The 26,258-nt window shown below is 38.6% G+C and overlaps 2 protein-coding genes and 1 long non-coding RNA gene across 8 annotated transcripts; 1 reads left to right on the top strand and 2 right to left on the bottom strand.

The window, feature by feature from the left end:
- Nucleotides 1-484: 484 nt before the first annotated feature.
- LOC144038853 (uncharacterized) lies at nucleotides 485-5,041 on the bottom strand. The gene is made up of 5 exons (XR_013289296.1): nucleotides 4,789-5,041; nucleotides 4,307-4,471; nucleotides 4,023-4,179; nucleotides 2,736-2,893; nucleotides 485-846 (listed from the first exon to the last, which is right to left on the bottom strand). It is a non-coding gene; the product is annotated as an uncharacterized LOC144038853 (long non-coding RNA).
- l3mbtl2 (L3MBTL histone methyl-lysine binding protein 2) lies at nucleotides 3,375-16,908 on the top strand. 6 transcript variants are annotated; one of them, XM_077551625.1, is made up of 18 exons: nucleotides 3,375-4,433; nucleotides 5,600-6,031; nucleotides 6,108-6,222; nucleotides 6,290-6,423; nucleotides 6,518-6,596; nucleotides 10,370-10,449; nucleotides 10,546-10,663; nucleotides 11,922-12,056; nucleotides 12,127-12,212; nucleotides 12,288-12,537; nucleotides 13,886-13,947; nucleotides 14,069-14,173; nucleotides 14,255-14,399; nucleotides 14,698-14,780; nucleotides 14,863-15,097; nucleotides 16,221-16,301; nucleotides 16,382-16,552; nucleotides 16,658-16,908. In XM_077551625.1, exons 2-18 carry the CDS (start codon nucleotides 5,684-5,686, stop codon nucleotides 16,726-16,728), a joined length of 2,298 nt encoding a protein of 765 aa, XP_077407751.1. In that variant the 5' UTR covers nucleotides 3,375-4,433; nucleotides 5,600-5,683; the 3' UTR covers nucleotides 16,729-16,908. The 6 variants fall into 6 exon arrangements, with proteins under 6 accessions (XP_077407751.1, XP_077407750.1, XP_077407754.1 ...); XM_077551624.1 differs by lacking the exon at nucleotides 3,375-4,433 and adding an exon at nucleotides 4,539-5,233; XM_077551628.1 differs by lacking the exon at nucleotides 3,375-4,433 and adding an exon at nucleotides 4,540-5,233 and having other exon boundaries at nucleotides 16,245-16,301.
- chadlb (chondroadherin-like b) lies at nucleotides 15,830-26,169 on the bottom strand. The gene is made up of 11 exons (XM_077551623.1): nucleotides 26,096-26,169; nucleotides 24,001-24,177; nucleotides 22,663-22,857; nucleotides 22,397-22,552; nucleotides 22,178-22,323; nucleotides 21,834-22,115; nucleotides 21,548-21,767; nucleotides 20,517-20,790; nucleotides 18,503-18,915; nucleotides 18,214-18,380; nucleotides 15,830-18,136 (listed from the first exon to the last, which is right to left on the bottom strand). The coding sequence occupies exons 2-11, from the start codon at nucleotides 24,175-24,177 to the stop codon at nucleotides 17,854-17,856; spliced, it is 2,313 nt and encodes a 770-aa protein (XP_077407749.1). The 5' UTR covers nucleotides 26,096-26,169; the 3' UTR covers nucleotides 15,830-17,853.
- Between the last annotated feature and the right edge of the window lie 89 nt (nucleotides 26,170-26,258).

Below are 26,258 nucleotides of genomic sequence, written 5' to 3'. Positions count from 1 at the left end.
TTCATTTTCGAACATAACACTCATTTTCCAATTAACCACTTCACTAGTAGAATGTTCCAAACAGGTGTGTGTTTTTAAAAAAATATATATTGCTCAACTTTCTTAGTCTTTTGTTGCCCCGTCCCAGCTGTAGCAGGTGAGGATGTTGAACAATAATCCCATCCCTGAACGTTAAGAGATGCTCAGTTGAAAGAACCTATTCTAGAACGTGAGCACTACTCTGGAGAGAATTAGTGTCTGCACTTCACTGCATTCTATCTCACCTTCAATACACCACGGGAGTGTAATGCTTCCGCTTCTATTTACTTTGATGCATTTGAGGAGCTGATATCAAGCCACTGAGGTCATCCAGAGCAGCAGCCCATGGAATGCAGCAGGCACAGCGTCACTGATAACGTTAAAAAATTACAAATGGTCACAGTCTACCGTCACACACTACAGTACACAAGTGGATGAAAACACAACTAAAGTGTAATTAGTGGGAAACTGTGCAAATTAAATTACAAATGTCATAAATTGACCAAAAACACAAAATGTCATGTTGAGTGATTTAAAAAAAAAAAAAAAAAAAAAAGAAGGACAACAGAGGGATACCATTCAAATCTGTTAGGGCACAACAATTTAAAAACAAAGACAAAAAATTGTTTTGGAAGAAAATGTATCCAAAAAAAAGAATATACACTTGTTGATAAATACATACTGTACATGAATATAATAGCAATGCTACAAAACGAGACAATCTACAAAATTGGCACGCAAGCACAAAACACAGAAAAATGAACAGAACACCAGTGTTGTCATTTCCTGCTGTCCTCTTCTACGCCGGAATTATTTCATATCATGTGGCTGCAAAACACAAAAGATGACAAATAGAGAAATACATTTCAGTTACTTTCAAGGCATCGTCGTTTTTCCATTTGTCATTGATAGTTATTAATTTGCATAATTACATTTATATGTACATGCATAAATAAGTGAAGTGCTGTAAACAATTACAATATATCGTCACATTTGTAAAATACTATATGGCCTAAGCCATTTTTTCAAAAAACACGAAAAACTGACCTAAATTATATTTATTAATAACTTCTTTTCAGGAGAATTGAATGATCTTTTTAACTAAATATGTAGCTGATTTTAGCAAAGGTGGCCAGCATCATGAGGAAATGTTTCAGGCCTTCTTTTTTTGGTCAAAATATGACGATATTCAACTTTTACCTGTATTTATCAATCCTATTGCTATGAAAATTAATTTGAACTATTTCTATTAGTTTAACATTTTTTAAACCTTTGTTAACAAGAGTATGAAAACCTAGAATTTTTTTTATTGTACATTTAGAACAGATATAAAATTTGTGATATATTGTGAGTTAACTAGTGAAGTCATGCGATTAATTACGAAAAAAAATACGCCCCTAATTTTTTTTTCTTCTTCTTCTTCTTTTTAAGGAGAGCTCAGTATTGTTCATTCGATTTGACATCATCATTGCTCTCCTTTTAAAAAAAAAAAAATTAATAAAAAAAATGTTTTTTTCTCTCTTTTTTTTTTTTTAATAATCTTAAATATTATTAAAAATTAGGGGCGTCAGGCGATTATTTTTTTAATCATAGTTAATCGCATGACTTCACTAGTTAACTCATGATTAATCACAAATGTTATATCTGTTCTAAATGTATATATTTTTTTTTTTAGGTTTTCATACTCTTGTTAATAAAAGTGGGAATTTATTTGAAAGAGGCGCCTGTGAGTCGGCCACCTGTTACGACCGCTCCATTTTCTTCTTTATTTGTACTTTTCAACCATTTTTTTAAAATCATCTAGTATTTATTGTAATTTGTTTTACGTTTAATCTTACATACAGCACTTTTTTTTTCTTACAGCTGTGGTTGTTTAAGTGCTCTAAAAATAAAAAAAAGGAGTTGAGTTAATTTCTTGTCTGCTTTTTTAATTAGGTCTCACTCTATTGTTATGTTGGCTCGTCCATATTCTGACTGCTTAACTTAATAAATGTGCACAGCCTGATCATAAAATATAAAACTAACCTTCTAAGAGTCTCTGATATTATTATTTTATAGCTGCAACAATTTCAAGCTCTCTCTCTCAAGCCATAGAGGTAACCACAGGACGCTTTATTCTTTTTCCCATAACCATACAGGAAAAATGGATGTAAATTTATGAACCTGAAAACAAATTGGACACATTTTTAAAGGGGAAGTCAACCACCCCAAAAAATTATTGCCATTGATATGTTCTATGCATCCCTACTAGTCTAAATACAGTATTCTGGTTAATATTGCATTAGTGGAATAAGAATTATGTAGCAAAATTCAGCATTTAAAAAAAAAACTATATCAGAAGGTGGCCATTTTGCCAATTCTTGTTGCGTGAAAATGACATCAAAGTTGCTCAGGGCTCAACAATCAATCACAGCTCAGATTGAGAAAACAGGTGAGCTGTGATTGGTCGTTGCCTGAGCCCTGAGCAACTGCGATGTCATCTTCAGTCGACAGCAAGAGGCAAAATGGCCGCTCCCTGAGATGGATAAAAATGGCTGGATTTTGCTTCATAACTCATATTCCACAAATCAAAATGTCATGTTTATACTCATGAGGTCACAAACATAATATTGTCAAGAAATGTTTAAGGTTGACTTCCCCTTTGAATAAAAACATTAACAAAACAATGATGTTAAATGGACTTATAATATACCAGAATCCGGGCAGTGTTCACTTACCAGTTTTTCTAAGCTTTGTTGCCCACCCCTTGGAGGCTTTTATCTTGAGCCCTTTTTTATCTTCACCTTCATTGGCTGCTGGGCTCCACAAAGTTTGCACACCTTGCATGCGACTGGGATGTGCTGCATGCAAGCTTGGCGTTGTTTTTGGGTTGATCCTAGGATTCCAAATCAAACATAGGCAAAAAAATAAAGAGAGACCATATACTATATCATGCAAACGCCGAATTCCACTTCACAGTAAATACACATATATAATGGAATAACGTCTTGTGCTTTTTTTGATTGACATGATACGTCATTCATCCCATATGTACAGGTGTATAAAAGCAGTAATTTAGACTAATTATTCTACAGTCTAATGTAATCTGTATTCGTGCAAAGTTGGAAATAAGACATTATTGATTGTGAGATAAAATAATATAATGATTTATCATAAAATAATGCACCCAGTATGAAACTTCTGTTAATTAATAATGTGATTAAGATTAAGATTACTTTATTGATCCCAAAAAGGGCAATTCCCCTAAAAGAAGAAGAAGAAGAAAAAGCATAAGGAAGTGGGAGGAAAAAAACAAGGCTCCTTAAAGGGGGCACAGTATGAACCAGGAAAATGTATATGTATGTATATGGGACATTCCACCAAATCGCTGCCATTTCCTTGGTGTAACTATTCAAAATGTTAATTGGCCCATCTCAGGCAACTTTTTTTTGCTCGTTTTCTTATGTACTAAAACCCCTCATGTTAGTCACAGGGCTCAAGGAACAGCGGTAAGTTTTTAGCATAGAATTAGCAAATATGTGAAATGAATTATAGCCAGACAGCATTTATGCTAATATGTTGACACTAAAGCACATTACATTGATAATAAGTTAGATATCAAGACTGAGCAGCGATTTTCACAACCTGGTCATAGTTGAAAAATCATCGAATGTACAGAAAAATAAATGAGTAAACTTATTTTTCTCCTTCCGAGGGCCTACAGAGAATTGATGCAACGTCCTTAAGACCATGTAACTATTACAACATTTTCAGAGGGGGTAATATGTTAGGCTAAAAGGACTGAGTGAAAATCCAGTACAAATTTTTTTTTTATATACATAATAACGTTTAGGTATAGTTAGAATAAAGAGTAACACAAATACGTTAAAAAAAATGATTTACTATTTTTGTACGGTCTGCCAGGAAAGTAAAGTAATGCTTGTCAATGCAGGCGCCAAAACAGTGCCTAAAATTGCAATCTTAATTTGCTACATTTCTTGGATCAGTGGTGTATGGGGACTAACCTTTCAGGAGACTTTGATATAAATCTTTAATGGCTGTGACAATTTCAAGTTCTTTAGCTGTGACTCCCTCCAAGCCATAGACGTAGGACACTTTGTCTTTTTTCGCATACCCGTACAGCAAAAGAGGATGCAAACCCACCATCTTGAATTTATGAACCTGCAAACATATTAGTTAGTAATAATATCAAATACATGAAGTACTAAAATATATAGACATTGGTGTTCATAGAGCTTTTTTAAACTTCCAAGAATCCGGGCTGTGTCCAATAACTTTGGTGCATTACCCATTTTTCTAAGAGTTGTCGCTTATTCCCTGAAGGCCTTTTCTTGAGCCCTCTGGATTTTTTTTTTCATAGGCTGCTGAGTTCCACAAAGTTTGTATACCTTGCACGCGACTGGGACGTGCTGCAGGTAGGATGCACATTGTTTTACGGTTGATCATGGCATTCCTAAAGCAACAGAATGAGGGAAAACATTACTGAGATATTCATCAATTAATAAATAATGATGTCAAATGCGTAGTTCGATATTCCCTTTGCATTGGTAGAATGAAAGATGAGTTACAATTCAGAAATCATCCAACAAAATCAAAGTGTTTAAACATCAATGTTTATCTGCTTCTTAGCTAACTTTACTGTTGATGTTAGCTTACTTAGTGTAGCTAATTTCAGCTAATTGCAATTGTAATAGTTGTCCACGCACCGCATTCAAATGCACCACGTTACCAGATCAGGGTTTTAAATGCAGTTTTGGAAAAGTGACTTACTGATGATGACTGGCTGAGGTCCAAAAGAACAACCCTTTCTCGAGCGATAGCTTCAATCCCAAATATTGCAATTCATCAGCGCCACTGTGTGCAATTTTGGTGGAACAGCAACTCGCTTCAGCAAATCTTTTCATTGAAAATGTTGGTTCATCTTTCACAACAATTACGTGTATTGACAATGATTTTTTTTTTGATTGATTATGCGAACAATCAATCGGGTGTGGTGTTTTTATTTGGATCGCGGACAGTAGGTATCTTAAAATAATGGCTTTTACGAGATATGACATAAATCGCGTGAGCAATTATTATTAAACGTCAAATCTCACGCCCCCTAGTCCTAAAACTCAGGTAATCTCGCGAGAATACAGTCGTTCGACAATGATGACGTAAAACGTATGCGCCCGTTAGTGACTCGGCCAGTAAACAACTATATCACGGCATTTCTGTAAGTAACTTAAAATATGTATGCAGCGAATTATTACGATCTTATGAAAATGTTGCGTATTGTATTCTTCCGATTGCTTTTATTTAGTAGTTTTGTTGAATTTACAAAGATGCTAATGATTAGCACGTAGGTCTTGAACTGTAATCGGTTCACTGACTGCCTGCAGATACTCGTTGGTTCTTAGACCATCTTTTCCACTGTGAATTTAACCCACATGAAGGAATTATTCCTTCTTAATTTTTTACTACATGAATCACGTTATGTAATGAATATCCTGTTCATCAGTTGTTTGTTAAACCAAACCAAATTCCAATGCACGTTGTTAATAAAACAATGTCATCAAAAATCATTCTGTTTCATTCACAGAACTTAGGAAGGACATACCGTGTGAAAGAAGTATGTTGTGGGAGTAGATCTACTGTCAACTGTATTGTATGAGCAGAATACAGGATGCCATACTACTGTGTCGCGTACGGATGTGGCAAATCTTCTGAAAACAACGTGACACTTTTTAGATTCCCCAAAGACCCAGAGGAATTTCGCAAATGGGAGAAGCAGGTTCAGCGTACTCGCAATGATTGGTTCGCCTCACCTAACTGTTACCTCTGCAGTGAGCATTTTGGTAAAGATTACTTTGAGTCCATATCACCCCTCGGGGTTCCGAAGCTGAAACCTGGGGCGGTTCCCACTGTGTTTGTTCGCCCGCACTGTTCCTGCAATGGCACTGGCTGTAATGACTGCCTTCCTGCTATCAAACACGGAAGCATTAATGCAGAGCCAAAAGAGTGTAATATTACAGTGAGTAGTTTTTGTATAGAAATGTTCACTCCACAAGATAAAGCATTAAGATTTCAAATTGTGTCTTTTTTCACAGACTCCTTCACAGACAAAAAGTAATGAAATAGTACCATCACGGTCACATGGGGCAAGTGATGAGGAACGTCAGAAACGAAGAAAACCTAGAGATCAACCTAAAAAGGAAAAAACAGGTAGGTGCATAGTAAAATGAGGGAACGCATATAAAGAATGGGAAATGAAAAAAATATTTTTTTACAGTGGCGTGCGAGATGTGTGGCACAACTGGCTACCGTAGCAGCTTTTACTCAAAAAGCAAACGTTTCTGTAATATAGCCTGTGCACGCGCCTTTCCGTCCCGCTTCAAGAAGTCAAACACACGGACACGCCTGCAGGTAAGAAATATTGTTGTCCTTCTGTCAACAAGTACTACATTAAATAGGCATTGAAATCACAATTTAATATGTTTGTGTACCGCTTTCTCTGCAGGAAAATCCTATTGCAAAAAAAGCCAAAGTCTTGGGCAAATTTACAAAAGCTCGCTCAGCACAAGTGGCAGTACTGGATGGTGAGGGCTACACACACGTGAATGCACAAACACACTCTTATCTGGTGATTGTACAAACTGCTCACTGTAAGCATTACAACGTAAGCATCTGAAAACACGCAGAAAACTCGATCTTTTCCTGAATTGAACCACCGCCTTGTTTGTCTCGGTGCATGTGTAACATCATCGGGCCACGTTTGATTCCGAAAGTCAGCTGAACAAGCATCGGGACATGGCAGAGTGTGACATGGATCATGAGGTGTTTTCCGACTCACTATCAAGTGTAGACTTGGAATTTGAAGTTGTAGATGACGAACAGTCTTTCAGAGTGAACGTTTGAGGGCTTGTGCACATCCTGGGCCGGGGTTGTCTTCATACTCTGAAGACAGTGCTAAACAGTCTCAAGCTGCAGAAGTAGAGCACGAGCACAACATTGGCAGGCTCCTGAACACAGAATGGTAAATCTGATTCTTTATTTTAAAATGGAAACAATGATTTAGAAAAAAAAGGAGGTAAATCAAGGATTTTGGAAATGAAGCTGATTGAGCCCATAGCTGGAAAAGTTATGAATTGTCTATACTTAATTTTGTTTACGCAAAAGTTTGGGGACTGCTACCTTTATTTTTTCATTTTTTATTTTTAATATGTGTGCGCAATGTGTATTGTTCGAATGTCACTGCTAAGTGATTATTTTTAATAATGTCTTTATTGATTTATTCCTTTTAAGCATTAATATTAATTTGTGCAATTGTAATACCTTGATTATAGTGAGGTTAGCACTTTTTAATTGTACAAATAATTTAGTGTGATTAGCACCATACCGAATGTTGTCATTCAGAGAAATATAATCTGGGAAAAAATAGGATTTTCTTTTTCTTTTCTTTTAAATCCATCTATGGACATAAACTCAGAACGTGTTTACGAGTCGGCATGAAAAAAAAAACATGCCGTCACACATTAGTTGCCATAACGACGATTTGCTTGATTAGTTTTTTTTCATTGAAAAATACTTTATTTACAGGCTCAGGTTAAACTATGGCTCGGAGGTGCATCCTAGTTTGTGACTGGTCAAGGTGTAATCAGACACCCGGAAGAGATGCTATTATTATTATTTTTTTTTTAACTGTTTCTACATACACATCTGTGTCAATGACAAATATATACAAAAAAATGTGGCTTTTGTTATAGCACACTACACAATTCTATGAATAACCAGTATACAATGAAAACAAAATACACAAAATAAAATCCAATAAAAAAAAATAAGCTCGGGCTTTTCACATATATATTTACAGGGATGTGATTTTTCCGCTAATTCGCGGAATTCCGCTTTTTTTTATCTCCCTCCAAAAAAAAAAAAATTCCGATTTTTTTTTTTTTTTTTTGTAGTTCATTGTGTATGCACATGACTCCGACAGATAACATCTTCTGCTATAACAAAGACATTTGTGGTATGCTCTAATATGAGTTACTTTTCATTTGGTCATGGTACAATTATTTGTTCATGAAATTTGAACTCTTCAACATTATTTATGTGTTAACTTAGTAATCACATTAGTTAGATATGATGATATTCTCAGTGATAGTTTTTAAAAGCAAAGGCAGTCCAATGTTTTTGAATGTGACTGATTTTGAGTTGACTAAAACTGCCATTTTATATGGGATAGTTCAATATACATTGAAAATTTATGCTGTTGTTTTGTCTATTTCTTTGTCATGTGAATGCATTCAAAGTACTTAAAAAGCATACCTGGACCTAGCTGGGTGCCAGCGGCCCCCAGACCCCGGCTAAATTTTCAGATAATTTCACTTTGGTCAAATCACATCCCTGTATTTACTAGTTATACAAATGAGTTTAATAGCATTCCTATTTTTCATCAGTCTAAGGCTCTTCGAAAAAGAAACAAACTCGTTGTGAAAATAGCAGAAATTTGGTTTCACCTTCAAAAATTTACATTTGTGTAGAATTTTTTTTCCTTGGATAAGAATAGCGTTAACCAGATAGTCATCAATAACATCTTTCAAAACAACACCAAAAAATATATCTTCTTGAGAAAATTCTCTCTAACTTGAAAACTTTCGGTTGAAGCCAGTCATGTATATATCGATCTCGATTTGTTTTTTTGCTTTGTTTATCATTTCTTCTTTTACTTTTAAGTAGCGGTTGGCCAACACCTTTGGTGCATTACCGCCACCTTCTGAGATGGAGTGCGTACGACAATACTCAATGATTTTTTTTTAAATGATGGGATGGTACCCTTTTTAAACAAACAAACATATTTTTAGATGTTTTATGAAGCAATATAATATTTGTGTCGCATTGAACGTTCCCCCGAATCAATACATATCAACCGAAATTTAATGGATTTTGAACTGCAAGCCGAAATTTTCCGGCCAACTACAAACATTATTTACTGGCAAATCGTGGAATGCGACGGAAGTGACGTCACCGGGCCAAAGGAGCGGGCATCCTTGATTGAAGTCGACTTGCTGGCTGAAAGGGTGCACGTGGGTTTTCATTGGATTCATATTGGACGATGCCGTTACATTGCGCTGCCGGTTACTGTACGAACCGACGGGAGGATGGCGTGCACATGTTTCGGTTCCCCAAAGATAAGATTTATCGCGAAATATGGACGCAGAAAGTTCAACGGACAAAGGTTCGGTGGACGCCCACTCATATGTCGGTGTTGTGCAGCGCACACTTCGAAGAAGACTGTTTCAACCCGCTCCCGGCCCTGAGGCAGTCACTTGGTTTTAAGGTGAAACGCTCAAAGATACTTCTGCCATCAGCTGTACCGACTTTGTTTCCAAGGAAGAAATATGGACAAACACATGCTGTAGAGAAACATCAATCGACACGCATTAAAAGACCAAGGAAACAGGTAACAACTAAAATCAACACAGCAACGCCACGTTTTGCTTTCCTATTAAGTTGTTATTGTCTAATAGTGGCCATTTACATTTTATTATTGAAATGTAGTCCCTCTATAACAAATAAGAGTTGGGGGAGACCACCCTAAGCCACCATCCCAAGAGTAGAAGTAGATATACATGTAACAAAACAGTATATTTATTTAACAAAGTTCAAACTTTCTTTCAGCTGGTGGATGACTTCATGGACTATGAGCCGGATAAAAATGATAGACAGGCAACACGCGATGAAACCGGTGTGGGCATGGAATATGTAAGCAATTGAATTGATAACAAACTAATTTGAAAAGAATGATTTGCCCTCCACCTTGTTTTCAAATTGTGTACATGTAATTAGCCATATATATATTTTTTAGGCTGGTAATTGCAATCATCAGAGTCCGAAGATGTCCCGGGACCCGGATGTGCACAAGCTCCTTTATCCAGATAGAGTTCAATACGATACGGCTGGATACACTTCAGGTTTGAAATATCTTTGCCCTGAAAGTGTTCGTCGGCTTCAACTTCAAATTTCAACTCTACACTCGATGTTGAGTGGGAAAACGCCTCACGGTGCATTTGCATTCTGCCATGTCCCTGTTTCAGCTGACTACCGGATCACGTGCAATTAACGAAAATATTGAATTTTCTGCACTTTTTTTTTAAGGTCTTTTCATTATGTTTTCATCATTGGATTCTTATTTATTTTGTATTCTCTTCAAATAGATTTTATGGTGTCTTTTTTCCACCTGTGTCCTCTCACTGTCACTGTAAACATTAAGCAAGAGAAAGAAAGTTTGGAGTGAGTGGTATATACTGAAAAATATGGTTCTTGTGTTGCTAGCTTGCTATAGAAGTTAAATTTTCTTTTTATTTTGTAGGACCTGTTGCACTGTTTGAATGGGGCAACTACTTGGAGAAGGAAACATCTTTGGGGGCATCCGTCTCCTGCTTCAGACATGTGAGTGCATCAAATACAGCTGAACCATGAAATATAAATACATTGACATTTAAATCCGCAGTGCAAAACACTTTTTTGGGGGGTGGTCTTCCACAGGTTCCCATGTGTGACCAATGGGACGACATCAGTGTTGGGATAAAAGTAGAAGTTTTAAACACCAATGCAGTCCTGCCCACGAAAGCTTACTGGATCGCTACTGTCATACAAATTGCAGGTGTGTACATGTTCCCACCTTTGACACATTTCCTCAAATTGTTCCTATACATTTTTTTTAAACTGAGTATAAGACTGAAGAGACTAGATGTATAGTACATGTGAATAGTGTTGTGCAATTAATAAAAATTCTATTACAATATCAATTACTACATTCCACAATTACAAAATTGGCATAATTGTAAGCAAAAATAAAAGATTATTAATACAAATTTTGAGTTGTTTAAATTGATATATTCACACTTTTTTTTTCATTCACTCCCAGACATTTTCACTGACACAACCCCCTTCACTCCTGGCCGTTTTACTGGATTTTGACAGATTATTCAAGACCCACCGAATATTGTGTTCTATTGCTATAAAAACATGGAACCTACCAAAAGAAACATTAGAGTCTTTTCTTTTATCAGGGGAAAAATGTATATTTGAATTTTTCCATTTGCAGCAATTAGCATTAAAATATAGCTAAGTTTCATCAATATTCCCAAACCTGTTAAAAACACAAGCAAAAGAGCTTGCTGATCTCTTATACTTTGCTGCCACCTGCTGGTCGTTTTTGTAATAACTACCATTGCTTTAAGCGACCTCTTCAGGTCAGAGGCTGCATCAAAGCCTTCTGTATGCTCATAACAAACGTATAAATACGTTTCTGGGAGTGCAGGACAAAGTATTAAAAAAATATTTCTATGTTTTTTGGGTTTAAATGAGTTAAATGACTAATTTAATCAATCTTGTTTGGTCCAAAAGGAACTTGCGTAATTATAGTGTTTCAAAGCAATTTATTTGTCTTAATATTTTTGACATGTTTAAACATTTTCTTGTTTTGTACCAAACAAGAAATGATTGTCTTAATCGTGATTTCAATTATCACCAAATTAATCGTGATTAATAGTTTCTTCATAATCGAGCAGCCCTGCATTTAAACAAACTATGCACTTTAAATAGACACTTATTTTCCACCCCTTTAGAAAGAACAGAGCAGACGTAACATCTGTAAAGTTTGCGATGGGGTTTAAACACCACAGATGATAGTGATGGACAAATGAAGCTTCATGAAGTACTTATGATTTATTTATTTTTTGCTCCTCTAGATGGCACTCTCGTTTTAAAGATGCAGTGGAAATGTAATCAATTTCCATTGCACTAGCCTTCACCATCAGTAAAAAAAAAAAAAATATTGCAAGTGCTTCATGAAGCTTCATTTTCCCATCACTGCTGTATGAAGATACTCCATTAAAACTTGTCTCTCCTCTGGCCAGGATATAAAGCCTTGTTGCGGTACGAGGGCTTTGAGCATGACAGCAGCCGCGATTTCTGGTGCAGCCTCGTTTCAGGCGAGCTGCACCCCATCGGGTGGTGCGCCATGACCGGCAAGCTCCTGGTGCCTCCGCAAGGTGAGCATGCATTTTTGATCAAGCTCTTAACGAAGCATCGATAAATAAATTTTGATAATTTGCGTTGTAGATGTGACCAACATTCTTGACTGGAAAGAGTATCTGATGAGAAAGATGGTGGGGGCCCACACGCTGCCTGTTGACTTCTACCTGAAGGTACAACTCGCGAAAACAGACAAAAGTATGATGTCAACGTCGGACCCGATTGCGCACATTCCTTCGTCCTTTTAGGTGAGCGAGAGCCTGAAGCAGCAGTCCTTCAAAGTGGGCATGCGCGTGGAGGTGGTCGACCCCAAACACATCAGCCGGACGCGCAAGGCCGTCATAGCGTCCATTACCGGCGGGCGCCTACGGCTGTTGTACATGGACCAGAGCGACTCCCCTGAATACGTCATCACGGATTTCTGGTGCCACCTGGCTAGTCCTCTCCTGCATCCGATTGGTTGGTCCAAACAAGTGGGTCATGACATCAGAACACCCAGTGAGTCCCCTGTTTTTATTAGTCATGTTTTGGAATGTCAATTATTTGCTGAATTTGTAGGTGCTTGCTTATAAATTGTACCTGGGCAAATGTTTAAACACAATTATTGGTTTAAATTAGGGCTGGGTTTAAAAAATCAACTAATCAATATCAAATTGATTTTCCTTTTCGAGCCCAATATCGATTCATAAAACCATGAATTTATTATTTAAATATCCAATTTTCCCCATAAATTCTTAGTATTTTAAATGCTGATTTATTTATTTTTTTCATCTTACTGTTTTCTTGAAATTTACTGTTCACATGTATTTAAAATAATTTTCTCACATTTTATAAAAGACCTGACCTATTGCACTTTTAGACATTTCAGAATCTTTTTTAGTTTATATTTAAATTTATTGAATTAGAATTATGAAAATATTTTCATATCATCATTGCTGATGTCAATGTTTGTGGAACACTTAAGTGATTATAACACGTGTTACTTTTATTAATAAACTAAAACATTTGACCAGTTACTGCCTCCACAAAATTAACTTTATTAAAATGTAATATTTGTGGGTTTTTTAATCATGTCCTTGACATTTAAGAAGAATTGATGTTCCATCGTTAATATCAGATTGAACTTGAGTGATTTGAATCTGGGAAAAATCTAACTGAATTCTTGTGAATTGAAATCGAATTGATTGAGGAAATAAGAATCGATAACCAGTCCTATTTAAAAACAATTCTTGGTTTTAATGTGACTTTATTTGTACTTGACTCGTTTAGCCATTTTCAGCAATAAAAAGTTCATTTTGTCTAGAATAAATTTTATAACTTGATTTCAACGCTAGTGGCAAAATTTGTTTGAAGGTAGTAATTGTACATAAAAAATGAATCGATCCAATTGTAGACAAATTCTTACTGCTGAAAATTGCATCCCTTTAAATAGAACTGCAATGTACTTACGGAGTGATTCTTTTGCTGAGCACTAGAGGGAGCCCAGGTTTGAGAATCACTGCCGACATCTTTTAGTATGCTGGTGCCAGGAACTAAAAATGTCTTTCGTATAGGCAATTAGAAAACATTTTAGTGGCATCAAATCAATTCCTCAAGGACTTTCAGTGTGCGCCACAGGGCTCCGTCTCAATCCCCTTGAATTGCGCAGTTTCATTGTATTTATAACTCCAATCGCTCCTGCAGTGTGGAAATTAGCTGTTACGTTCCAATTCTGACAATATTTTGTAGTGTAACAGCATTGTTGAATACCTTTAAGGTAGAAAATAAAATAAAAGAAGGTGGTTTACTATTTAGAGTAGATTTTGAATTTGAATCATTTACCATGGTGTTGCTTTGTGTGTCACAGGTGGAAAACCACCAGGCCCTTTGAAGGGGAATTGTGATAGCACCGTCAACCTCTTTAAAAAGGTAAATAACAGTTGGGTTTTTGAAAATTGTAGTAATAATGAATTTGTTGTTGCTGATTTTTGACAGAATATCTAACCCCGTTGTTAAAAATGTCTTTAACATTTAAGTCATCGATTTTCAGCCCAGGTTTGTCTACATGGACGGATGTTACTTTGAGGAGGGAATGAAGCTAGAGTCCATCGACCCTCTAAACCTGGGCAGTATCTGCGTGGCAACTGTACACAAGGTTAAAACGTCAAAATTCTGACAATTTGACACAAACCTATTGAACACATGACATTTATCCTCGGTGTATTTTTTTCCACAGGTGCTGTCAGACGGCTACATGATGGTCGGCATCGACTGCGGGACGGCGCATGCCGCTGACTGGTTCTGTTATCACGCCTCCTCTCACGCCCTCCTACCCAAAGGCTTCTGCAAAAAGAATAACATTCCTCTCACCGTGCCACAAGGTAATCGGGAATATGCTTTGTTGTATATTTCCTCATCACAGTAAAACCTCGTATTGAATCCATTATTTACTACTTTTATTATGTAAGATAATTTCTTGATATGGTGATTTGGGGATAATGTTTATATCAAAATTATACAACCTAAAATCATAAGTTATTTCACTCTGTTATCCACAATATTCTACTTGATGTACTTATATATTATACGCGTTTGATTACATTTGTAAGGTTTGAGATAAAATAATTTACGCCTTTCAATTCAGATTAAAGATACTAATCCTGAGTGTTAATCTGACAGATTATGATTCCAAGACCTTCACCTGGGAAAATTATCTCACAGAGACCAATTCAAAAGCTGCACCTCCACAACTGTTCAACACTGTAAGGAATAAAAAATAAATAAATCATCTTTTACTAAATGATTGCACAATCGCTTTAAATGTGGATTTCTGCACCTGGGTAGGACTTTCCAGGTCATGGCATCTCCCCCAACGTGAAACTGGAAGCAGTGGACCTGATGGAGCCACGGCTGGTGTGCGTGGCCACGGTGAAGCGTAGCGTGGGACGCCTGCTCCTCATCCACTTCGACGGCTGGGAGGATGATTTCGACCAGTGGGTCGACCACGAGTCTCCAGACCTGTACCCCATTGGGTGGTGCCATCTCACCGGCTACCAGCTCCAGCCGCCCCCTGGACTTGGTAAACGCTTAATCACGACTCTCTCACGCACAAAGACTCGTTATGTTTGAGGGGGGTTTTGGTGAACCGCAGACAAAATAGCATTAAACGTCATTTACAGTCTAATATATGTTACAGGGTTTCTGCTGGCTCTTAAAAAGCGTTAAGTCATTAAATTTCACCAACATGAAACACTAATGCCACCTAGTGGCAGAAAATTACCTCAGAACAAATATGACTCAATGTTTCACTTTTAACTCATTCACTCCCAGCCATTTTCACTGAAGCAACCCCCTTCGCTCCTTTACTGGATTTTGACTGATTTTGCAAGGCCCACAGAATATTGTGTTCTATTGCTTTAAAAACATTGAACCTACCAAAAGAAAGATTAGTCTCTTTCTTTCATCAGGAAAAAAAGGTATATATCTATCTGTTTCCGTTTTGCAGCAACCAGCATTAGAATATAGCTAAGTTTCATCAATATTCACAAATCTGTTGAAAACATGACCCTGGCTGATCTCTTATACTCTGCTGCCACCTGCTGGCCATTTTTTTGTAATAACTACCATTGCTTTAAGGGACCTCTTTATGTCAGAGGCTGCACCAAAGCCTTTTGTATGCTCTAGCATAAAAACAAACGTATAAATATGTTTTTGGGACCATGGCAATATTTAAAATAGAACGTTTTTGGGAGTTAAAAAGCATTAAGTCATTAAATTTCACCAACATGAAACACTAATGCCACCTAGTGGCAGAAAATGACCTCATAACAAAAATGTTTCACACCTCTTAACTGTAACTTTGAATTACTCAATATAAAATTACTGTCTTCATGAACTAAAAGATAAAACCACATTGGTAAACATATTTGTCCACTTTTATGTTATTTACAAGAGCATGAAAAACAGCATATGTATGTATATTTGTGTGTATATTCAGTACGACATGAGCATTAAATCAGTTTCAAGTTGCATTTAAAAACTGCATTAAAAAGCATTCAATTAGATTTGATGGTACCTGAAGAAACCCTGTGCCATGTTTGTCCGAGATTGGTTATTCTACAAAAGATGTATTCATTGGTTTTAGGATGTGGCTATAACAAAAAATAAAATACAAAATACATACATACTGACTAAAATGACAGTGGTGCTTTCTGTGTCCCCAGTAGTAGAAGACCAGGTGGCACAGGCCAAGAAGCCAAAGGTGCCTTTGTATGGGAAAAAAAGTAAGTTTTCCATCTCGCCATCATAGACTTTATTTTTCATACATGTTGTCATGCCAACGCTTGATGTTACTTGACTCAAGAGCGGAGGAATGCAAAGAAGCGCTTGCAGCTTCTTCATCCCCATCGCGATGATGACGATCAAAAACCGCCTTCGAGCAACACGACCGTCCAACCTCCTATCAAGAAAGAATTGACTTCTCTTCCCGAGATGACACTTGCTCAACCCAAAAGTGAACCGGTGGAGCACGACAGTAAGGGAACAGAAGCTGGATGACTTTTTCTTTTTTTTCTTTCCTTTTTTTAACCGTATCGATCATATTTCTGGCTACTAATCCGAATTTGTTCCATTTCTTCAGTCCCTCAAGTGGAAGTGAAAATCGAGGAGGTGGAAATGGAGACGCTGATCTCCAGTCACGTTCCAAAATAATGCTTCAGGAAACCTCGCCGAGGGACTGCGGATCATGACGTGATACATGAGGATTTTTCATTATTTATTGATATTTTTACGTTTATCCAGAAGAAACAAAAGTTTTTGGGCAAAGGCCCTTAAGTGTGGATACAGCAGGCTGGAATGAATCAGAGACTCGTAATAAAAATCTAAAATAAATATTGTTTTCCTTCTAATTATATTTAGCCCTTGCGCAATGTATTTGAAAGAAAACATAAGATTTGTATTTTATTTTTTTTAATCGGAGTTTGTGGGAATGCAAAAGTGGGTGCTATTAAAGCTTGGTGGATCGCCACTTTGGATTGTCAGTTCTGTATTGATGACCACTTCAAATACTAAAAAAATTAAAAATTCAGTTCAAATACTAGAGTTAAAAAAACATGACTGTCATTAGTCAGGTTTCCATCCAATTGTTTCAAATTTTCTAAGCGAATTTAGTGAAAATGCGCTAAACAGGCATGCAATTTTTTTTTTTTCCCGGACATGGGACTTATGCCCGTTTCCATCGGTTCTTCTTTTGCGAATATTGAGAGGGTACGCCGCCGTATGCGCCATTATGAGATGTGATCCGCCAGTAATTTAAAAGAAGACCGTATGAGTTTGCTTTTGTAATTCTTGATAAACCGCAGCGTTTCTTTGCTGTTTTTCATTTAAAATAGCATTAATCGTCGCTTCTTTAACTAATTCCATAAAGATTTCTGCTTTGTCGTCTACTCAAACATACCTTACTTTATCATCCGACATTGCTTTAGGACTACAAACGTACATGTGACGTAATATCCAGTCAAAACATGCGACGCGTATTTGGTTATTCGCAAAACTTGTTTCCATAGGCAAAATTTCCTTTTTTCGATACGCTTCAAAAATACACCATTTCTAAGCAAAAAACTTTTTTTGCGAATTTTGGGCCCTTTGTTGAATTTCTGGCGTTTCCATTCAGTTTTATTTTTGCACGTCTTGAAATTTTGAATAAAAATGGGTGGATGGAAATCCAACTATTGAGTGTGCATCAAATGCTATGAAGGCTGAATGACTATTTTCGACTGCAAACATGAAACTACTGTAACTTTGGTTTAGTATTCACACAGCAGGTTCACACCCTGCTCAGTCTCTTGTTTTCTTGGCTGCTTTCATCTTTGGAATCTTGCGCAGTTTGGATTTGCTTTTGAGCATCTTACCCTGCTTAAGGCCGCTGCGCAGGTGCATCGGTTTGGGTTTTGTGGCCTTGGGCGTCTTGGCGCGTTTCGGAGCAACACTGGGAACGGATGGGAGGGCTGCACCTCCTGGACAGGCTTTGAAAACATGAACGTCTTTGACTCTGCGACCCCTCAGCTCAGGCGGGTTGGCACAGGTGGCTCGGACTTTTAGGTTGACTTTCTCAATCCATCTAGACGAGGAGGAAAAAAATATATGGAAAATTGGGAACCGCAATAACAAGGTGAGTAATGTCGAGTGGAGACGTACAGGCGTAGTGGCAGCAGAGGGCAGTCGCACATCAGAGGATTGTCCGCCAGGTTGATGACCTCCAAGGAGGTGAGCGGATGGAGGTCCGGCACTTCTTCCAGATGGTTACCCTCCAGGAAGAGACTCCTCAAACCTGGACCCAAGCCAGCCAGGGATCTCTGTGACATCTAAAAAAAAAACAAAAAACGGAGCCATGTACATTTTTGTATGAAAAACACTTCTATACCATACAGTAAATGTCAAAATGCTCTAAAATGGCCGGCAGTGAATTAGAACAGTATCAACTCACCTTCTCCAATCCCATATTATCCAAATAAAGCTCCCTCAGTGATTTCCCCAAAGGCTGGAAAGCATTCGGTCCCACCCAGCGAATGGCGTTCCCCGACAGCCTCAGGTCCTTCATGTTGCCCAACTTGCTCAAGGCTCCAGCGGGCACTTCTTTCAGCTCGTTCCCTGCCAGGTGGAGCGTATCGAGGTCGGCGGCCCGCTCCAAAGCCGTAGGTGACACGTGCTCAACGGCGTTCCCTGTGAGGTAGAGGGCTCTGAGGCTCTCGGCGCCATTCAGGGCGTTGGCCTCAAGCTTGGCGATGGTGTTGTTCTCCAAATGAAGCGCAAGGAGTCCCGGAAGCAGTTTGAAAGCTCCTTGCGGGAAGATGGTGAAGTTGTTCTTCTCCAGGTGGAGGTAAGTCAGCTGAGGGAGTCCTGTGGATTATAAGACACACCCAATGAAGAAACAGGAACTTGGGCAGTGTTAAAATGGTTTCTTCGCAGGCCACATTATAGTTATGGTTGCTTTATAAGGGGGATATTTGTAAGATTGAAACTTTAAAGTAAACGTATAGTCACTAGCTGTCTAACAGCTTACATAAATCTTTTCTTTTTAGGAAAGTTGAACAATAGTTAAATTTATTTTTAGGAAATTAACTATGTGGACAAGTCCAATTTAATAATACTGTACACAAAACTGCCTTTATATATATTTGTGTGTGTGTGTGTGTGTGTGCAACATCACTAGTTTGTCTTTTTAATAAATAGTGCAAAGGTGCAATTTAATAATTGATGACATCTTTTTTTTCTTTTTAACCCATTCACTGCCATAAGTTCATAAAAAAAAAAGATTATTAAAAATTAGGGGCGACAGGCGATTACATTTTTTTATTGTAATTAATCGCATGACTTCACTAGTTAACTCACAATTAATCACACATTTTATATCTGTTCTAAATGTACAATAACAAATTCTAGGTTTTCATACTCTTAACAAAAGTGGGATTTTTTTTTTAACTAATAGAAATAGTTTAAATTAATTTTTGACGTTTATAGCCGTCAATGGCAATTAATTAAAAAAAGAAAGAAGAAAACATAAAAAAATTGGGGCGTCAGGCGATTAAAATTTGTACGCATAATTAATCGCATGACTTCACTAGTTAACTCACAATTAATCACACATTTTATATCTGTTCTAAATGTACAATAAGAAATTCTAGGTTTTCATATTCTTGTTAACAAAAGTGGGAAACAATGTTAAAACTAATATCCATCCATCCATCCATTTTCTTGACCGCTTTTCCTCACAAGGGTCGCGGGGGTGCTGGAGCCTATCCCAGCTGGCTTCGGGCAGTAGGCAGGGTACACCCTGAACTGGTTGCCAGCCAATCACAGGGCACACAGAGACAAACAACCATACTCACAATCACACCTATGGACAATTTGGAGTGTTCGATTAACCTGCCATGCATGTCTTTGGAATGTGGGAGGAAACCGGAGTACCCGGTGAAAACCCACGCAAGCACGGGGAGAACATGCAAACTTCACCCAGGAAGGCCGAAGCCTGGACTCGATCTCACGTCCTCAGCACTGGGAGGCGGACGTGCTAACCAGTCAGCCACCGTGCTGCCCCGTTAAAACGAATAAATAGTTAAAATGAATTTTTGACGTCTATAGCCGTTAATGGCAGTGAATGAGTTAATGTTTAACATTAGTAGTTGTTTTTCTTTTTAAAATGAACAATGTGGCCAAGTCCAATTTAATAGCCCACAAAGTGGAATCTTTTTTCTTTTCTTTTTTTAAAGTGCAACATCATTAGGTTGTCTTCTTTTTAAGAAATAATGCAAACTTTTTGAGGAAAATGCAACATTTTAGAAACTGAACAATTTATAATAAAAGTTTATTAAAAGTTTTAATATTTTCTTTTCAGGAAAGTGTAGCAATAGTTTGTCTTCGTTTTGGGAAATAGATGATGTCAGACAAGATGTATTTGATGATCCTATCACAAGATCTTTTTTTTTTTGTAGTCCAAATACCTTTAAATGCTTCGGAACTGAGGGATGAGATGTGATTATCCGACAGGTACAAGTAGATGAGGCCCTTCATGCCACTGAAAGCTCCGTTCTCCACCTCCACGATTTTGCAGCGCTGTAGGTGCAGAGACACTACTTGGGAGGCGCCGGGGAAGCTGTTGCTGGGGATGTAGTGGAAGTTGTTGCCACGCAGGTCCAGGAGGCGCGTGTCGGGAGAGAAGCCCCGAGGAATTTTGGCGTGACCGCGGTTCTCACAGGAGGAATGGTGCGCCTCGGCCTGTTTTCAGGGCGGAGAGGGGGAAGATGAACTCATTCTCAAGGTTACATAGTAAATTCTATGAGTTTTGGAATCAAAAGGCGCAATAATAAGAGTTAATTTATTCCGTAGCTCATAATATTTGTATCTCAAATCATCTTTCCCCATTGGAATGAATGGAAATGCCATTTTCTTGTACAGTATTGGAATTTAAAAAATAAAAGAAAAATACCATGGTAATATACGGTAATATTGTAGTAAAACATAGTAATGACATAAATAAAATATAAACAGTTTTAGCTACATCAATTCCAATCGTCATTGGGTTGTTCGTTCTGGTCTTGGCCACCTGGGGGCAGTATACTACAGACATTGCATCTGACGACGGCAAATAACACCGCGACATGATGCTAATCATTACCCCTGGCTGCCATTATGTGTTAGCATTAAGCTAGCTGACTTGAAGGCAAAGTTACGTGATTGTTTTGAATACATAATGCGTAGTTCTCTTTATTTTATGTTTGACAAACATTTTATGTTCATTTTTATGTTTAACTGGGAGTGACAACAAGCCGCTGGAAGCGCCTTTTTCTTAATAACATCTCAAATTTCAGCTAAAAAAAAAGCCTATCTCAAAAAACTCATAAGTCAGATCACACGTATCTCAAGGCAACACTTTGACTGACTTTTAAGTTGCCAAATATGGTTCTTGCCTAGGCCACATACAGTTGCTTCAGTTAATTTTGCCATTTGGAGTGACGTTCCAGTCTGTACTCACCTCACAGACACAGTTAGCGGGACACTTGAATTTGTTCTCCGGCTCCTGAGTGGGTGGCGGCGCCCTTCTACTGGCTTCCTCAAACTCCGCCTTCAACATGGCCTCCTGGCTCTGACAACGCAACTCTGGAGGGTGGACGGCCTCCAGAATTTCTCCGGAGAGATGTGATGGTCCCGCACAGGTTCCTACCAACTTCACCTTACTACGGATGGCCCACTCCCTGTAACATGATGAAAAGACAAGTCAAGTGGAGTCCACAGAGAGGTGTTTGCGTGCTTGCGGTCACCTGAGCGGACGCATGTAGCAGTTACAGTAGATGGGGTTTCCGGCCAACTGGAGCCGCGCCATCTTAGGGCTGCCTTCCGAAAAGGGTTGGATGACACGTAGCTGGTTGTGGCTGAGATCCAAGTGGGTGAGGCTGGGTGACTTGGATACGGCCGTGTGGGCCAGGTCCTGCAGGGAACAGTGGTCCAGGAAAAGGTGGCTCAGCTTGGCCATGGATACGGACTCCTCACCCAGGTAAGTCATGGGGTTGTAGCTCAAATCCAGGCGGGTCACTTCTGGCAATCTGCGCCAAAGATGGCCAAAGATGGAAATCTCAAAAGTGGCCCGGCCCTAATGTCAACCTACCTGGTCATGGTTTCGGTGGGAAAAAACTGCAACTCGTTGTGGTCCACACTGAGCCGGTTGAGTGTAAACAAGCCCGCAAAGGCTTCAATGTCCAAGTAGTTTAGCGAGTTGTGACTGAGGCGAAGCCACTTGATGTTCTGCAAGCCCTGTCGAAAGAAAGGACTACTGTAAACTATATTACAAAAATGCTGACTTGGCATGAGGCTGTTGTGTGCTTACCTGGAAGGCCATGTTCGGGATGTAAACGAGCTGGTTGTGTGTGAGCGACAGCAGGTTGAGGAAGCCGAGCTGGGAGAACGCCCCAGGCTGGATCTCCTCAACGCGGTTGCGGTCTATCATGAGCTGCTTCAGCGAGGACAGACCGTCAAATGATTCCTGTCATCACAGAGTAAAGGAAAACTCAAGTAAAAATGTATTTTTGACGTTAAAAGCCGTCCACGGCAGTAAATGAGTTAAGATTTGCTTTGTGTTTTTATTAAGGCCACCTGGTACAGGATGTCAATGTTGTTGCTTGCCAGGTTGAGGAAGACCAAGCGGCCGAGGCCTCGGAAGGCGCCCTCCTTCACCCTGCGGATGTTGCAGCGCTGCAGAGACAGGTGAGTGAGGTACGGGGTTTGTTTGAACGCTCCGGTGGGGAGTTCCTGGATGTTGTTCCCTCGGAGGTCCAATTTCACCGTAATCTAGAAATGCAAGTGCAGCTACATTAGTTGATATTCCCAGCCATGCCATGCCACATTATGGTTGATAATTTTTAGGCCAAATAAATAACAGAAAACCTGTCTGGGGCCACATAACAGAAAACCCGTCTGGAGCCACAAAACATTTGAAGGTTGTCATGAAGGAAACAGTGTGTTAGTGTTGGTCTAAGGTACTGAGTGAGGGCCCAAGAGCTAATTTGAGCTGCACCACAAAATTTATCAATTCATTTTATTCTACCTTTCCCACCATTTTTTTAAAAAAAATTTCATACATTTGAGACTTTTATGCCTTTCTTTCAAATTTCTGACATTATGGACATATTATGGTAATTTTCTGCCTTTCTACTTCCTTGTTTGGACATTTTTTTCCTTCTTTTTTTTTTGCTATACATTTTCTGGTATTTTTGACAATTTTGTGTCGATTTGTGTTTGATGGTAATTTTCAGGACTTCTTTTGTTTTAGGAAATTTTATAAGTGATTTTTAAATATCTTCCTTATTGCCTTTTAATTTTAAAAAAATCTGACTTTTTTTTGGCAATTTTGCTGACATTTTAGTGTAATTTTCGGGATTTCTTTTTTTTTGGGGACATTTTATGGTTACTAGATTTTTGGGCCAATTCTGTGACATTATTGGAAATTTCATGAACTTTTGATGATACTTTCTGCTTTTCCTCTTCCATTTTGAGCATTTTTGGGTAATTTTATTCATCTACCTTTCGTCTCTCCTTGACAACTTAAAAATGTGTACTCTGACTTTTTTTTAAATATTTAATATGCCATTTTTTGAAATCTAAAACATTAATTCATTTAAGTCAATTCATCTTTATTTAAATAGCGCTTTCAAACGGCCTTAGCTGCCACAAAACGCTTTACAGAAAACACAACATAAAACATTAAAAGCAATACAATACAATACCTTGAAAGAATATTTCATCTAAAAAATTGAAATAAATATTTAGAAAAATATACATTTTTACAAAAAACATTTTAGCGATCCACAGGGAGCCACAGAAGAGGGACTAAAGAGCCACATGTGAAGCTCGACAACTCACTTCAAAAGTTCCCGGTCAACAAAATTGGCAAATTTGCAAATACGGAAAGGGGGTTCAATGTGACATGAATACCTCGTCCACATTGGGAGGAACTTGGGTGAGGTTCTTGTTGACGCAGGTGACGGTGAGCTGGATCTGGTCGCACACGCACTGCTGTGGGCATTTTGCGGCGTGTGCCACGGGGAGGAAGAGAAGTGTGAGGCTGAAAAGAGGGACCCACGGGGTGTCGAGAGAGAGCTGGGAGTACATCTGAAAGGCCAAATAAGAGGGTTTTCGTCAAGCACATAGATGGCGAGCTTTTGGTAGTGAGACACAGACGGGCTTTATTTCAGAACATGAACAAAATGAGCTGTGTTCTTACTGGAAGGGAATATGATGCAGACTGTGATTGACTGTGCTGATGTACAAACAGAAATTTCAGTCACTCTTTTTACCCCCTTGGATACTGTAAAATGTTCAGTATTCAAGGGGTAAAGCACCTATCCAAGTTAATGATAACCTTGAATGATGAGTTACATTCATTTTGCCGCTATTCCATTATATTTAACGCTGGAGAACCCAAGAACCCTTTTCTTCTTTGGAAAATTATGAATTATACATTAAATGACTGCTATCAGTTCACTGAACACCAAAATATGTTTTTTTCAATTTTAACCCTTTTTTTTTTAACTAGCTCAGAGTTGCTAATTTATCAATATATATATATATAACATACTCCTAGGCATTCTGCAACATGATATGAAATAGATTAACAAAAAAACAACACAATTTCACCATCTGATGGTTTGCTGAGAAGATGGTTTTGTTTGGATTGATTTCCAGCTCAACAAAACAGCATGTTGCCAGCCATCTTGTCACCACAACTCTGGCTCATGTAAGTGCAATATTCCTCCACTAGATGGCCCCATGCAGGGGTCAGAAGTGGCACTCTGGACTTTTGAAGTTAAATTTGTAAAAAAAAAAAAAAAACGACAAAAAACTTTGAGTAGCAGAATTTATAGGGGCCAAATTTGACCCCGTGGGTTCTCCAGGGTTTTAATATGACTCTACACTTTTAAAGGGTGGGGCTCTGAGGGGGATTAGTGCCACTTTGGCAAGATGAGCCAGCCTCAGTGCTCACTGGAATGCCTTAAAACCACATTCCCATGTTGGATCAACCGCCTTGATCCACAACAATGGACTCGAAAAGCTCCACATTATGAAATTTGGAGTCTCCGATGGGGTCGCTGACAGTATAGCGGTTGGATTGATTCCCACTCAGAGAGGCTGTGGAAGTTTGTGGCTTGTGATTGACTGGTGACCTTGCCCAGGGTTCACCTGCGACCTGCAGCGTTTTACCACCTGATGGTTATTGGAGCTGTTTTCATGATATTGTGATTATTCTATTTAATACGGTTTCAGCAAAATTAGAGATTGAGGAAATTCCTCCACCAGGACTATTTGTGCGCATCCCCCCTGAGATCAACAGTGCAGACGCATATGCAGGTTGTTGTGCACAAAGACGCTCAGTGTCTCTCCTGAGTAGCCGGTGCCAAAACGTCTTTTCCACTGGAGGTGTGCATCAACTCTGAGCTATTTAACCATGCAGGCGGATACGCTGCAGCAACAGACCGTAAACATAACTGTTGCCGGTTTATAAAAGCGTTTTGTAGCCGAACCCAAACAAATGAAACAACTCTCTCTTCCATGGCCACCATTACAGAGAAAAACACTAAATTACACGTTTAGTCCTCCTTGCGCGTTTTGTCAATGGCGCCTAAATTCAGCCTGAATTTTTTACTGAATTCATGTAATAGTTTTGTGCTGTCCTTACCAAATCAATAAAACTAGTCCGACGTTCGGTAAACAAAAACAAAAACTGGGTCCTCGGGTTACGACCGCGCCGCTGTCTCGCTCACTACATAGACTAATTTAACGTAGTAATTAGTCATATTTGTACAAAATTAAAAACAGGAAGTGGTGCGTGTGCAAAAAAAAAATTACGGCCCAACGTTCGTAACCTCGAAACGTCGTAAGACCCCCACCTCTTTTTTTTTTTCCATTGACGTAGATATCCTCAAAAGGTTGTTAGCATCCCGCTATGCTATTTTCACACTCATATTCATGAATATGAATAAAGTAGTATTAAAGTATTTTCAAACAGGTTCAGGTTGTAAAGTGGACTCACCTTGGTTCCGTCCAGTTACTGGTGGGTTCTGCCGGCTCCCTCTCACGGGCTGCTGCTCTCTCCCCCCCTCCCGCGCCAAAACAAACTTGAGTTTATCCCCTCCCTCGCTAACACGCCCACTCCAACTCAACCCTAATTGTTGCGTTTATATCAGGGGTGCTCA

The sequence above is a fragment of the Vanacampus margaritifer genome, chromosome 18 (genome assembly GCF_051991255.1).
Source record: "Vanacampus margaritifer isolate UIUO_Vmar chromosome 18, RoL_Vmar_1.0, whole genome shotgun sequence".
Lineage (NCBI taxonomy): Eukaryota > Metazoa > Chordata > Actinopteri > Syngnathiformes > Syngnathidae > Vanacampus > Vanacampus margaritifer.
Note: the sequence above shows the minus strand (reverse complement) of the source record. Positions and strands in the feature narration are given on the sequence as shown.

What these genes read in the sequence shown, in the direction of transcription:
- l3mbtl2 (XM_077551625.1), top strand. Translation starts at nt 5,684, where the DNA reads ATGCCATACTACTGTGTCGCGTACGGATGTGGCAAATCTTCTGAAAAC. An exon ending in GCCTTTGTATGGGAAAAAAA is followed by an intron (nt 16,302 to 16,381) that starts GTAAGTTTTCCA and finishes ACTTGACTCAAG; the next exon opens with AGCGGAGGAATGCAAAGAAG. An exon ending in TGAACCGGTGGAGCACGACA is followed by an intron (nt 16,553 to 16,657) that starts GTAAGGGAACAG and finishes CCATTTCTTCAG; the next exon opens with TCCCTCAAGTGGAAGTGAAA.
- chadlb (XM_077551623.1), bottom strand. Translation starts at nt 24,177, where the DNA reads ATGTACTCCCAGCTCTCTCTCGACACCCCGTGGGTCCCTCTTTTCAGC. An exon ending in TTCCTCCCAATGTGGACGAG is followed by an intron (nt 22,858 to 24,000) that starts GTATTCATGTCA and finishes TTGCATTTCTAG; the next exon opens with ATTACGGTGAAATTGGACCT. An exon ending in CCTCTGCTGCCACTACGCCT is followed by an intron (nt 18,137 to 18,213) that starts GTACGTCTCCAC and finishes CTCCTCGTCTAG; the next exon opens with ATGGATTGAGAAAGTCAACC.